This window comes from Rhinatrema bivittatum, chromosome 4 (assembly GCF_901001135.1).
Source record: "Rhinatrema bivittatum chromosome 4, aRhiBiv1.1, whole genome shotgun sequence".
NCBI classification, from domain to species: Eukaryota; Metazoa; Chordata; class Amphibia; order Gymnophiona; family Rhinatrematidae; genus Rhinatrema; species Rhinatrema bivittatum.
This window is the reverse complement of record NC_042618.1, coordinates 205,805,709-205,820,383: the sequence shown is the minus strand read 5'-3', so window position 1 is coordinate 205,820,383 and position 14,675 is coordinate 205,805,709. Positions and strand designations below refer to the sequence as shown.

The window sequence follows — 14,675 nt, the reverse complement described above, 5'->3', positions numbered from 1 at the left end:
CACTTTCGAAATGTGTTGCTTTAATGATAAGTTAGTATCATGGCCTATAGGTAGGTATTTGTATCCCTATGGTAGGCCCACCTAGTAACTCGAGGTGGGGATTAGGTAAGAGTGTAGGGGGTTAGGGGCCACTTTGACATTCTACGTGACACCTACGAACAGAACAGTGGTCTCTTGTGAAGATTTGCTGGCCTTCTGAGTGAGGAAACTCACTCCAAGATGAGATTTGGGCAATGTTCTCTCAACCTAGCTTGATGTTACCCAGGTAGAGAGTCCATCAAGCTAGGTTGAGAGAACCTTGCCCAAATCTCATCTTGGAGTGAGTTTCCTCACTCCGAAGGCCAGCAAATCTGCACAAGAGACCACTGTTCTGTTCGTAGGTGTCACGTAGAATGTCAAAGTGGCCCCTAACCCCCTACACTCTTACCTAATCCCCACCTCGAGTTCCTAGGTGGGCCTACCATAGGGATACAAATACCTACCTATGGGCCATGATATTATGGCCAGGCTTGGGCGAGAGTAAAGTTATCCAGCTAACTTAGTCTATTTGAGTTGCAACCGGCTAAGTTGTTTGCTCACTGACTTACTGAAGATGGACCTCTATTAGCATATGTGAGTAACATTTCATCCATGGCTCAACTGTCCTCTTCAGTGCTAGGACTGCTGCTGAAATAGCAACTTAACACTTGTGGGGTAGCTTAAACTCTCTCTTAGGGTGACCCTTAGTGAATGATAAAACAACAGCAAACATTGCTGGAAGGAGCTGTATCCTATTCAGTCACGTTGTCCTGCTCAGCCACAGGAGAGGTCTGCTGTATGTGGCAATTATATAGGAAAGGGTGTAGACGGAAACAGGAAAAGTGCTGCAGGTTGTACATGATAGCTTTCTGATGAGAGCAAGTTGAAAAGAGGCAAGAAGGGGCACCTTGCAGGAGAGAATAAACTGTAAACTGGAAAGGAAGCCTGATAAAACCTTGCAGCTGTTCTTGAAGTGATTCTGAGCTTTCACATTTTCAGATGGATTGTGCCAATTTTCTCCGTGTTCTGCACATCTTCAACCAAACCCATCTCTATGTGTGCGGAACAGGTGCATTCCACCCCAGCTGCGCCTTCATTCATACCAGCGTCTTCTACAAGGTAAGTCACACATCCTGCTCTTCAGTTGTTCGAGAAGTTATTGCTGGGCTCATAAGCAGCCAAACAGAAACTGAACCAGAATCATATTTTTCTTCTACGGATGACAGAAGCCCATTGAATTAGGCACCGTGGATTGCCTAACACTAGCTATCTTACCATATGTGAAAAAAAATGTAAGCAAAAGTCATCGTCATCATCATTTATTTATATCATGCTTTTCCAACTGGAGAGTTCAAAGCATATTACAATCGGTTAGAGTTACAATGGGTACAGAGAGGGGTCAAATTGCAATGGGCATAGTAGATATGGGAAACGGTGGTACAAGTGCAGTGGTTAAGATGCAGCAGGGTCATCAAGCAGTTAAACACTGGTCAACTAGGAGGAAGCCGGTAGAGTTTTAGTAATCATTTGAGAGGTGTCATCTGAACATTTAGGGCAGTGATAATGAATGGGAATAGAGCAGTATAATAAGAGCATGGGTCTTGAATAAATAAATAAATAGAATATGAGCCATGAGTATAACAAATTCTTTACGGGTACAGTAAAGTCACCCTCAAAGGGGAAAGGGTTGTTTCCTGGAGAGTCAGGTAATTGTTTCCTCGGAGTGCCTATTTCTTGGTGTAATTCCATTGAGGAGCTTGGGTTACATCTTTGGCCCAGAGGCTGATTCAGAGAGCCAGGTTTTCAACAGCTTCCTGAAGGTTTGTTGGGGGGGGGCGTCATGTGCGAGCCTGATGTTGGATGGCTGTGAGGTCCAAATGGTTGGGGCTGTTCCTGAGAAAGATTTGTTCCTGCTACTGGTGCGGCACATTTCCTTGGGGGCTGGCACGACGAGGCTGGCTTGTGCCTCTGAGCATAGAAGGCAGGATAGTGCATGCATAGGGTGAGATACTTATTCAGGGACGCAGCCTTCGATACAAAACTTTTTGAACTTGGTGCAGTAAAGAGTTGGGAGCCAGAATAGGATTTTTAGGATGGCCACGATCCTGGTGAATTTATTAACATTTTGCATCATTCCCGCTGCAGCATTCTGGATGAGCTGTAGGCACTGGTTTAGTTTGTTTGGGATTCTGATGTAAAGTGCATTACAGAAAGGAGATGATACAGGTTCAGATTGTCAGGGCGAAGATAGGGCAATTGAAAAGCTGGCAGAGGTAGCAAAGTTGGCAGAGGTGGAAGAACGCAGAGCTTGTCACTGTTTGGACATTGACTTCAATTGTTAGTTTAGAAGCTAGCAGGAAGTCAAGACTCCAGGCTTGGGCTATGAAGGGGAGTCCTGTTCCTTCGATGATCACCTTTGAGTGTAAGTTACTGGGGGTCTTTCTTCTCATAGCACTTCTGTTTTCTGTGGATTCAGTCTTAGTTTATTTAGGCACAGCCAGATTGATATTTCTTCCAGTTACATGTTGAGGTTGGAAATTGTTTCATCTGGTTCTGGGACAAGGGGGATCAGCGGTTGAATGTCGTCTGCTTAGAAATGATAGGTAACCGGATGAGTTTGCCAAAAGGGGCCATGTAGGTGTTAAATAGTGTTGATGACAGGATGGATCCTTGTGGCACTCCACAGGAGAGGCAATGGGGGTTTGATAGTGCTGATCTAAGTGACACTGTTTGGATATGGTTTTGGAAAAAGGAGGAGAGCCAGGTTGGTACTTGTCCTACTAGTCCTAGTTGTTTTCAGTCAGGTGATTAGTATTCCATGATCGACTGTGTCAAATGCTGCAGAAAGGTCAAAGAGTACCCATAACACTAATTGACCTCAGTCTAGGCAGACTCAGAGCTTATCAGTACTGTTTCTGTCCTGTGGTGAGGCTGGATTGAAATGGGTCTAGATTGTTTGTTGCTTCTAGGAATATTAATACTTGAAGAAGTACCGCTTTTTCAATGATCCTGCCTAGGAAAGGAAGGTTAGAGATTGTGTGGTAGCTGTTAAGATCATTTGGTCCAAGTTAGATTTTTTTTAGTTTTGGATGCGCAATTACTTTTTTATTAAGCAGCCAGGTTAGAGGCCTTCTTTAAGAGAGATGTTTTGATGGATTTGATGTGTTCAAGTAGATTCGGTTTTCCTTGTTTGATTATCCAGGAGGGGGCAATGGTCCTCTAGACAAGCGGTGGCTTTGAAGGCGGTGAGAAGGTTGTTACATCTTCTTCCTGTAGGGGGCGGAAAGTGGTGAGAGTGTGGCAAGATTTAGGCTGTTCCATATGTAGTAGGTCGCTTCCTAGATTTGTGTCCTTAAATAATGTATCAAAATTACCAATACAATGTATCCTTTCCTTTATGCCATCTCTGAACAATCTGGCATCCTCATTAGTTACCCTCATTTGAGCCAGGTTGTTGAGCTGAAATGTTGGGCTACTCAACCTAGGCAGTAAAGCATAATTACTACAGCAATCATCAGAAAGGACTTGCGAAGGACCTTAAAGCTAATCTCTGCTCCCAGCAATGACTCTCTGTCTATATAGATCAGGGGTGGCCAAATCCAATCCTCAAGAGCCAGTGGAAAAGGGGGCTCCTGGGTTTGGTGGTGCCGTTGGTTGGCATGTAATGATGGTGGGCCCAGATGACAGTAAACAGGGGCACCTAGGTCTGGTGTACCGGGGCCTAGGTGCCAAAAAAGGGGTGCCTGGGTCTGGTGGTGCCAGTAGTTGGCAGGTAATGATGGGCGTTTCCAAGTACCAGTTAAAGGGACTGTCTGGGTCTGGAGATGGGGGGTCTAGGCACGAGAAAAAGGGGGCTCCCCGGTCTGGTGGTGTCATTGGTTGGCATGTAATGATGGGGGGCCCAGATGCCAGTAAATGGGGCACCTAGGTCTGGTGTACTGGGGCCCAGGTGCCAAAAAAGGGATGCCTGGGTCTGGTGGTGCCAGTAGTTGGCAGGTAATGATGAGGGGTTCCCAAGTGCCCGTTAAAGGGGCTGCCTGGGTTTGACGATGGGGGGCTCAGGCACCAGAAAAAAGGGGGGTGCCTGGGTCTAGTGGTGCCAGTTGGCAGGTGTCATCAGCCCTGTGAAAAGGTGGGCTAAATGCAATGCCAAGACCATGGTATGGGTGGTCTTGGGAGGCCTAAAGAAGGCCAGGTCAAGCCACAGAAAAGGTGGCCTTACAGGCTGCAAGGGTGGCCAGGGGTAGGTGAGGTGAAAGCACACTCCACAGGGTGCCATTCGCCATACTCGCCTCAGCGGCATTCATGGAGCGGAATGCAGCCAGTGGTCAACTTTCATGGAATAGAAAGTTGGAGGACAACCTTCTCACCTATGTGTCAGTTATAGTTGGGGCTTTAACTAAGGAGTGTGCTAGATGGTGCAGATGGGGGCATAGGTTAACATGGTGTTCCGAGTTCATCATTATTAGGCACTTGGCTTTAAATGTGTTTACAAATGCTATGTTTAAGTTGTTAAGGCTGTGACCGTTTTCATCCACTCAATAAAGATGCATTTCTGGAATTGAAAGGAAAGGTGTCATGATTGGTGAAGTGAGGGAAGCTGGAAAAGGAGAGAGTGGAGGAGAGGGGTAATAGCAGTGAAAGGTACAGCATGCCCCAGTTATGGGCTGATACACACATCTCTTCTATCAGTGGAAAATAAAAGGCAAGCCACAGGGCGATTGTGCCCATGCAACCCACATTATGGCCAATAGAATGACACAGAGTAACAGATTTATTGAGGTATAAGCTTTCAAGGACAAGAGTACACTTCATCAGACTCTTGTCCTCTAAAGCTTATGTCTCAATAAACCTCTCTAAGGATATTTTTCAGCCAAGGCTAAGTACCCTTCTAAGTAGCCAAATAGGTGAATTTTCAGCCAAAAATCTAGGTTTGGCTGAAAGTTCATCTAAATCTAGGTGGACAAAATTTGACAGGTTAGATTTCGCATGCTGAGTCTTGGCTGAAAATAGGCACCTAAATTCACCTTTTTCCCCACCAGCTTGGATGCCTTCCCTCTCTCTTGCTGAATTGAAAAGTAAAGCCAGGGGACCCACAGTTTCCTCAGCACCCCACTTTCTGCTTGCTGAATATAAACAGTAAAGTTGAGGGGGCTGCCAACAGCCCTGGCAACTCTTTTCTCTTGCAGCTGTATTCCAATGTCAAACTGTGGGACCACGAACCTCCCTCTTCCTGGCAACTTCCCTTCTTCCTACTGCTTCCAAAATGTGGTGCTGGGGGGCTGACAGCCTTTCCCTAGCATCCCCCCTTCCGCCATCCTTCTAAGCTCCCACAAACCCAAGCTAAGCCAAGTCTTACCTCTTCCCGGCTTGACATCCCTTATTGCTCTAATAATGACACTTACCTGTCTTAAAATTTCTTAAAATTCTGTATAACACCCTCCTCTCTCCCCTCTGCTTTTGCTGAGGGTCACTTTCGGCAACTGCAAGGGTGGTGGAAGCCTGCCTGCAGCCCCAGAACCAGGGTTCCCTCCACTGGGGAATAGCAAAATGCTATGGGGCCCAAGCAAAAAAAAGCAATGTCCCCACTTAATTTGTGTTCCAAATCAGTAAAAAAGGGATTTATTTAAAGTTAAAAAATAAAAACAGTCCCAGAAAAAGTAGGAAAACCGGCACACAGTCCAAAAGCTCCAAAAACAGGGGGAGAACATCTTCTAGACAGAATCTCAGATTTTCAAGTAGTTAAGTTACGTCTCAGTCACTTGAGTACAGCCCAAAGCAAAGACTCTTCCCGCTCAAGTCCTCACTGAGGCTTTTCCCCTCCTTTCAGCCCCAATGAAGAGCAGGAAGAACTCAGGCCGAGGGCTTCCCCCGGGTAAGATGGTGTCCCTTTATTATGAGCGTCCTTATTCTCCTAGCTGACTCTCCTGACTGTACTGAAGGGAGCTCTCTTTGCTCCTCCATCAAATCCACAACTTCCGTGCTTCAGCCCCTTAGTACCTTGAACCAAATGGATGAAGACCTCCCTAACTTTTCTGCAGCTCACGTTCTCTCTTGCTCTGCACCCTGAGTCTCGTGGGAAGCTCCTTTTTGTATCATCGCCGACCCCCATCCCTTTGGGGGAAGGCTCCCACCATCAGTTGGTGTCCTCCTCAAACCTCTCCATGTTAACAATAGCTCCTTCCTAGTGAACCCTAGATGGCGGTCGCATCTGTGCCTATGCATAGAAGCCAAACTCTTCAGGCAAGTGGTGGGGGCTCTATTTGGCCAGGTCCATTGATTCAAATCCAGAGTTTAAGATGATGAAGATGTCACCATTGCTAGGAATGCTGAGTGCTGACCACTGTTTTTTGTTTTTTTCTTGCTGGTTATAGGAGGAGCCGCTGGTCCTGCAGCAGGAGCAGACAGAATGTGGGAAGGGCAAGTGTCCATATGACCCTCACCAGCAGGTTGCTTCTGCCCTTATTGGTAAGTCAGTTGGTACTTAGTAAGGCAGGGTCGTGTTTTAGCCAATCAAATGCTGCATATTATCGTAAAGCACAGAAAGATGGTTAAACAGGCAAAGTGCCCAGCTTGGAGTTAGGGGCAGCTAATGTTTGCAAGCATGTGTAATGAAAGCACAAAATGGGAACCACAGCTACGTTAGATCCAGAACAGATCCCAGTCTGTGATGTGGTCACATAGTTGTTTAAACTGAAAAAAATGCCATTTATCTAATTAACATAGGCATTTGTGCTTCTTGGCTTCTGCTGCTCCCTCAACACCTATCTTTGTACACCATAGTCAATAATTAAGTCGTAGATGGCAATAAAGGCCACAGCTTTATTTAGAATTTACTATAAATAACAGGTAATATGTGAGCCAAGTGCCTACCTATATTGTCTGACTTCTCACCACAGGTTGGCTAGGCAGCCAGTAGTTTTTACACTTGCCAACTTGCTCTAATGTGAGCTAGGCTGCATCCCAGCAAGTCCCTTTGATGTTGCTAAGTTTCTAAGCTAGGATGCTGTCTACTTGTGGCTTCCCGAAATACCCTGGGTAGTGAGCCAAGCTGCCCAGCCAATAGCTGTGAGGCTTTGCCTCAACTGCAAATCTATTCAACCCAAAGTGTAGCTCCTAGGAGAGGATGCCTGCCCCTTACAGGATAGGGACTGGTCCCAGGAAAGGCATTGCACATGGCACCTCTGACTTCCCACCTAAACCCTCCTCTTGGCTCCGGTACCCCATCACATGCCTGTGGTAGTTGTACACTTGCCCCAGTTCCCTAAAAATTAAGTCTGATTCCTAAAAATGACTTGAAGTGCTTCTTGGAGAGAATTATTAAAAGGTCCTGTCCGATGTCAAATATATGAACCTTGTTGTTGTGGTACAGGTCATTTTAGACAACTAAAGCATAGTTGTGCCAATTGACAGCCACACACCCATACAGATGCCCCAGAGGCCAATCTACTCTTTCAGCCTCTGTAGTCCACAGTTCCACTACCTAAGGTATGTGAATCATAGTCGGAATAATGTCTGACCAAAATATGCATGTTTGTGACAGCAACATCCTGTCTGCCAAAGCAGATTTAATGACAGCAAGGTTGTTACCCCCAAAATGTAGCAAAAGAGCATCAGGCTAAGTATACATGTTTATTTGCTGTCAGACTGGATCCCAAATGAGTGGTGGATTAAATATAAAATCGCCCTGTTAATCCATAAATTGTTAAATCATAATTTGATGCCCTGGATTAACTTGACCTTACGTGTATATATGTTCCCACTCAAGCCCTGAGATTTGCTCATGGAGGCCTCTTGGAAATACCATCTTCTTGGATTGTTCACTTATCCGACCGAACCTCATGATCAAGCTTTTTTGGAAGCAGGCCCATCCTTTTGGAAGACACTTCCTGAGCATCTGTGAATTATGTTGTGTACACAAATGTTTCAAAAATCTTTAAAGATTTTCCTTTTTGAGCAGGTTTTTGACTTGTAATTGGGTGTTGGATCCAGGTTGAGCAATTTTTTAAATCTGGGTTGTTTTTTGCATTTTTATATTAGTGTTAAGTCTGGCACGGTATTTTTTAGCTTTTGTGATATCTGTATAATTTTAATGTATTATTTTTTAGCATGGAGGAACTGTTGAAGCGGTTACTGGTTGGCTTCGGCCTACAAGAGTTCAAAAGATTTTTATTGTCTCTAAGCGGCAGCTATCAATCCAATTTTAGGGAGCTCTATGATGTTATCTTTGCTTTTATATTATGGATATTTTTATGATGTGATCCGCCATGAACAATGGATGTGAGTGTTGTCATCCATTGTTCATGGCGGAATATAAATTAAAAAAAATAAATACACTGGAGCCAACTGACTCCTTTTATCTCGTGCCCACCCATCCACAGGACATGTGGTAAGGGCAGTTAGTGTGGATGAGTTTGAAAGGGGTTTGGACAGGGTCTTGGAGGAGAAGACCATAAATCATTATTAGCCAGGTAGACTTGGTGTCAGAGAACTAGCAGCCAGGGCTGGTCTCTGGGGGAAGCCCTCCAGCCACACCGAAGGCCCTTTTGGACCACAGATATGCATGAACCCTGGTGCTATGACACAATTTGCACAACCCCAGGGCTGTCCATGGTCCACGCCGCAGATGGGTAAGCTCATCCAGGCAAGAGCTTGTCATAATCCGCTATGTTGATGGGAGGAGCAATCAGATAGGAGTAGCAATCTGATGTATTCCGTAGGCGGAGTAGCAATCTGTTGTTATAGACTGCTGGAGATAGTAGTGGGTGGATCCTTGGCCTGGTGGCAGATGACCACGCCCCCGGGGAAAGATCCTGAGAGGGACCACCAGCTAGGCTTAGAGTATGGAGACAGACACACACTAGTTCTTTTATTAAACAGGTCTTGAAACAACCAGAGGTGGCAGTAGTGAGCTGAAGTGCCCAGCAGGGCTGAAGTCCCTCAGATAATGGAACAGCGATCCCTGGATGGCTGAGCTGTTGAGAAACTGTAGACAGTGAGTAGGCAGGGTATGCAGAGTTCATGAACAGAACTTAGATGACAACACTCACATATTGGTCTCAGGGAGCTCAGGAGCTGGAAAGGATAGGCCCTCAAGGAGCGAGTACCTGGTTCCAGGGAAAGCTCTGAGAGAGCGATGGTAACTCACAATGATGTAGACAGTGATGGCTTCCAGGCAGAAGAGAATCAGCAGATAGTCAGGAACGAGGGCCCTCGAGGAACGAGTACTGGTTCCTGTCTGTAACCTGAAAAGTAAAGAGAGAGCGAGGCCCCCGAGGAGCGGGTACCTCTGGTAAGTCCAAGGAGGCAGAGTAGCATAGGCAGGGTAACCTGAGTAAACCTTGTCCTAACCCGTCCGTTGCTAACTCGGTTTGTCAGCGATGGAAGCGGATGACGTCACTTGGAGTGCGCGCGCCCTTGGCTTCAGGCAACATGGCGGACCTGCAGCGTCGAGCCGGTCTAGGGATGCCAGAGAGAGACAGCAGAGAGATGCCACGGCAGCCAGCCATCCTTCAGACCTGGAGGGAGTCGCCACAGAGGTAAAGAGGGCGGAGTGGAGACGGGTGGCGACGGTCGCAACAGAGCTAGGTTGAAGACACAGAGTCCAAGCAAGATGAGTCACCAAGCAAAGACTGAAGACAAGGAATCCCAGCACGGCAAAGAACCAGATGAAGATTGAAGACAAGGACCAACAGACCCAGGTGGGACCAAGGCTCCAGAAGATAAGGCAGGGGAACTCAGGACTCAAGATCAGAACTCAGGAGCTCAGAAGACTATGATCAAGACCAGCATCTCAGGACTCTGAAGGCTTGGATCCAGACTCTGGTCTGAAGGCTGAAGACAACAGATGCTGGAACAAGGCGAAGACCACTGGAACCAGATGTAGACCAGGACACTGAAGCAGGCTGAAGACACCAGACGCTGGGACAAGGCTAAGACACTGGAACAAGATGAAGACCATAGGAGACCTTGCAGGACTGGAGACTTGGCATCAGGAACAAAGACAAGGAATCCACAGGGCCAGGACAAGAAACTGGAGACCTTGCGAAGGCCAGGAACAAAGAATGGGATGATGTAATCAGAGAGCACCACGGCCTTTCCCACCGCGGGTCCTTTAAAATTTGAACAAAGGTATGCGCACGCGCATAGGAGACGCTGGGGAGTGCTGTAATCGGCTGTGTTCAGGCGGCATAGGGGACAGCAGCGCTTCAGCCATGCAGGACAGCATCAGCGGTATCTCCAGCCACAAAGAGCAGTGGTACACAGGTAGTGCCGGGAGCATAGCCGACAACCGGCCGGTGGTGGTAATAAAGCTGCTGGCAGGAGCCTCCCGCGAGCAGTAAATATAACACTTGGGGAAGCCACTGCTTATCCCTGGGCATTAGCAGCATGGGATCTATTTACTTTTTGGGATCCTGCCAGGTACTTGTGACCTGGATTGGCCACTAATGGAAACAGGATACTGGGCTTGATGGACCCTCGGTCTGACCCAGTATGACAATTCTTATGTTCTTATGAATCCTGGTTGCAGCTTCACCCAGGTGATTCCCATACAGTCTTGCCACCATCTTGCTTGCCCCCAAAAATCTGAGTGCCCAATGATCCATACCATTCTTTGAAAATGGGTAAGCTTGAAACAAATCAAGGAATTCATAATTAGTCTGCTAGTGCTCTCAACTTTGGCTCTAATATATAACTCACAAATGTATTCAATTTCCACCAATTTCTGAATTATAGGTTCATGAAAGCCAGATTGGACTGTACTGGTTGCTGATACTATATGGAATGAATGTGTGACAAAATCTTTTGGGTTGATAATGATGGATGCTGTGGCGTATATGAGTATAGTGGAGAACAGATAACAAGTGAGGACTTTGGGTTTGTGTAGTATGAAGGAGCTAAATCCCTACCTAGTCTCAGTGCAGAGCATTCTTGAATGGGATATGTTACTAATGGAGGGAAGCAGAATTTGGTAAAACATTCTGACCTCTCTCCTTCTGGTTCATAATGAAATAGTACCATGCTAGATGAGAAAAGGGCCAACTATCCCCAGGCTGCCCGGTTATTCCTACCCATGCTGCTTAGAATATATATCCCAGCTGCCAGTCATAGAGCATGACTACTTGGATATCACTCCTTATCCAAGACCATTTTTATCATCGTCCTCCTTTGTATTCCACCCTCTTGGGTAGATTTGCCTGCAAGATCCCCTATTTAGTTTAATCCCAGAACTCCTCCCGTCCCATGTCTAATTACAGAACTATGCAATAATCTAAATAGCTACCAGCCTGGTTGTTGGAATGGGGTGGGGCACACGGGCTATGGCCTAACCAACATTCATAATGGCAGCATCCCAATAAGCAGGGATTCAGCTTGAGAAGGGCCACATAATTAGTTTCTTGCCACTGGAGATAGGGGGCCGGGTTAAGCTGCAGTGTCAGTCTTACATCTCTCCCTTATCCACCAACTGCTGAATCGGGCATATAAATCTACAAGTAGCAGCAGCAGCTCCTTGGGTCCTTCCTCTTCCCCTGCATATGGGCCAGAGTGTTGCACTTGTAACCGAGCAGGGGAAGAGGAAGGGCCCGAGAATCCACTGCTGCTACTGATAGATTGGCATGCCTAGATCGGCAACCGGTGGGGAGGGGGAGAGATGCACTGGCCAATGGACAGCAAGGTGTGGGAATAGAGGATTGGAGACGAGGCGGCCCGGTGAATGAGGTGACAGAGGAGTTGTGGGCTCTGATTGTGTGTGTTGAGGGGAATCGGAGGGGGCATGGAATGTATGTCTGACTGAGTGAGGAGATGGGGAGCTCATGGGGGTGTGAGGAAATCGCAGGAAATGTCAGAAGAATGAATGAATGAGGGACCTGGAGGAGGTGTGGATGAGTGCATGTGTGTAAGTGAAGGAACTGGCATTAGGAAGACAGGTGTGAGATGAATCCCCTTCCTTCTCCTGGATCCCCCTTCTTTCTCCTCCCCTCCATTCCACCTCCCTTTCTTCCCTCTGCCCTGAAATCCCTTTTTTTTAATCTCCCTCGTCCAAGATCCTTCTTTCTCCTCGCCTCATTATCCTCCAGAACCCTTCCCCTACCAATATTCTGTATGGCCCCTCCTCCCTTCTCAGCACCAATCACTAAAACTAGCTGGATAAAAAAGAGGCATTCTGGGAAGGTCCTAAGTTATCCAGGTACCTTAGCTGATTTTTGTTTTTATCTAGTTAAGGGGGTCATTTTTCAAAATGCGGTAAGGCGTTTTCGCATGCGTTAAGGCTTATCGCATGCCTTAGAGCAGGTCTAAAGTTATCCGGCCTTGTGTAGCCAGATAACTTAAGACTTAACCGGCTATAATGAAAACATTATAGCTGGTTAAGTGGCACTGAATATATATATATTTTTTTAAAAAAGTGTGTTGCGGACCCGCGGCTCAATAACCACCTCCCTCCAATATTTTATAACTAGCCCTGCCAGGCTGAGCACCCCCACCCCACCAAACCCCATAGAGTTTAAAAAAAAAATGGGGGGGTCACAGATCAGCCCCCCCATTCTCCTTCCCTATTGTTTTACATTTCATAATAAGGCTCCTTTCCACCCCCTCCCCGATCTCTACCCTCCAACAATCTCAGGCACAGGATCCCCCCAACGTCCTGGAGCCTGAAACCCACAGCAGGGAGTGGTTAAAAGAATACCTTGCTCTTGGCTGGGGTTCCCGGGGTCCGGGAGGTTGGGGTGAGGATTCCGGTGCCTGAGGTTGCACAAAAAACATATCAGATTTTAAAGCTAGTATATCCACACGATGACCATGTTTGAACACTGAACACGTGTAAAGCTCCTGAGGCAACCACGGTGTGGCGACACTCTGCCGGAGTCGGGCTACTTTTATTTAATTTTTTATCAATACATTTTTAGACACACTTGGACATCAGGCATCTATTTTATTTTTTTACAGCCTGACGGCTTTTATAGATCGCCTTCCTTTTTGTTTTTTTGGGTCCCTTGGACATGTGACAGACTTTCCCTTCTCCTCTGGTTCTGGTTCCTCAGACAGATCCCCTTGTACATTTGGCTCACACCGTCCTGTCCCTGCCTCTGGGGTTCTGATTCCTCAGATGCATTCTGTGACTCACGTTATCCCTTCCCCTGTGGTTCTGGTGCTGTGGCAGATCCTATAGCTGCACACGGCTCATACTGTCCTTTCCTCTGTGGTTCTGGTTCCTCAGACGGATCCCTTGGATGCATGGCTCACATACTGTTTCTGGTTCCTCAGACGGATTTCATGGCTCACATGTTCTCTGTTTTCTTGCAGATGGAGAACTGTATGCTGGCATTTCCTCAGACTTCATGAGCAGGGACACGGGCTTCTTCCGAGCACTGGGCCATCGTAATGTCATCAGGACAGAGCAGTACAACTCCAGGTGGCTGCAAGGTTGGTTTCTTTTCACAACACATAACAGTGCATGTTAATCCATTTCACACACATTCTCTTGTATCCTTCCTCCTTTTGGCTGTGCCAAACAGCCTCCTGCTCCAAGCTGGAAGAGAATTTTGAGACTGGATTTTGCAATGCTGCTGTTGCTTAAGCTGCCTTTCTGGAAAGGTACAGTGTGCGCTGTATAAAGGATATGTTGTGTATGGCGTGCATGCTATGTGTGTACATTTTGTATGCTGTACACAGTGTGTTTCTGATACAGTGTGTGCTGTGTACAGTGCATGGCATGCATATGTTATATGTATGGTGTGTGTATTGTATGTGTACCATGTGTGTACACTGTATACATATATGTGAACAGCATGTGCTGTATGTGGGTTATTTGATAATGAGTGCTCCTAGCAGTGTGAGACCTGCTATGGCTACCTTTACCGCTACCTGCTATGGCTACCTTTACCAGTCAAAGACGTGGTAAAGGTAGCCATAGCAGGTCTCACACTGCTAGGAGCACTCATTATCAAATAACCCGCATTTGCAACGCGTCATGCTGACCATCTCCCAAAGAGCTATTATAGGCTATTTGAAGCTGATATAATTTACTTGAGTCATCCTGAAGCTCCCTGAAGAAGGAGTGTAATCTACTCCGAAAACCTGCAGAGTCGGAGGATCAACTTCAGGACTACAATAATCAAGATAAGTGCACATTACATGTTGTTCAAACGAGCACTATCTTATGTTATTTATAACTACAGTCATCTATAGCCACTATAAGGACAGCGTATGGAATGACCAATGATTAATCTGGAGATTGTGCTCTAAGGCTATACCATTTCAGCCTGTTGCACCACAAATACCAGGTCTCTGTGCCAAATAGGCTCTACTAACATAGCCATTGACCCAACAAGACATATATGATGGTCATTCACACCTCTGATGTATGATATCATATGAGCCACAACTAGCAGAATTTCTTATTTATTGTTTTATTCTAAAGTTTCTGCTTTGCATAGGGGTTCCTATAATTCTTATTTCATAAAACAAGCATATATCTTACTCAAGGGTTGTAAAATACTAGTGTAGGTCTGCTTGCAGCCACATATGTGTGAATATGCCACCATGTGTATTTGTTTGAAAGTTATCCTCACTGTGTGCTTTGTACAGAGTGCTGTTTGTCCAGTATGCATGCTGTTTGCACGCTCTGAGTGTATTGTATCAGTGTGGGCTGCATG

At 46.4% G+C, this 14,675-nt stretch overlaps 1 protein-coding gene across 1 annotated transcript in view; it reads left to right on the top strand.

The window, feature by feature from the left end:
• LOC115090467 (semaphorin-3A-like) overlaps nt 1-14,675 on the top strand; it is a 202,923-nt gene that overhangs the window by 120,034 nt on the left and 68,214 nt on the right. The window contains exons 4-6 of the mRNA XM_029599594.1: nt 1,018-1,137; nt 6,393-6,486; nt 13,324-13,443. Of these exons, the coding sequence (XP_029455454.1) occupies nt 1,018-1,137; nt 6,393-6,486; nt 13,324-13,443 (334 nt within the window). The remainder of the gene's footprint in view (nt 1-1,017; nt 1,138-6,392; nt 6,487-13,323; nt 13,444-14,675) is intronic.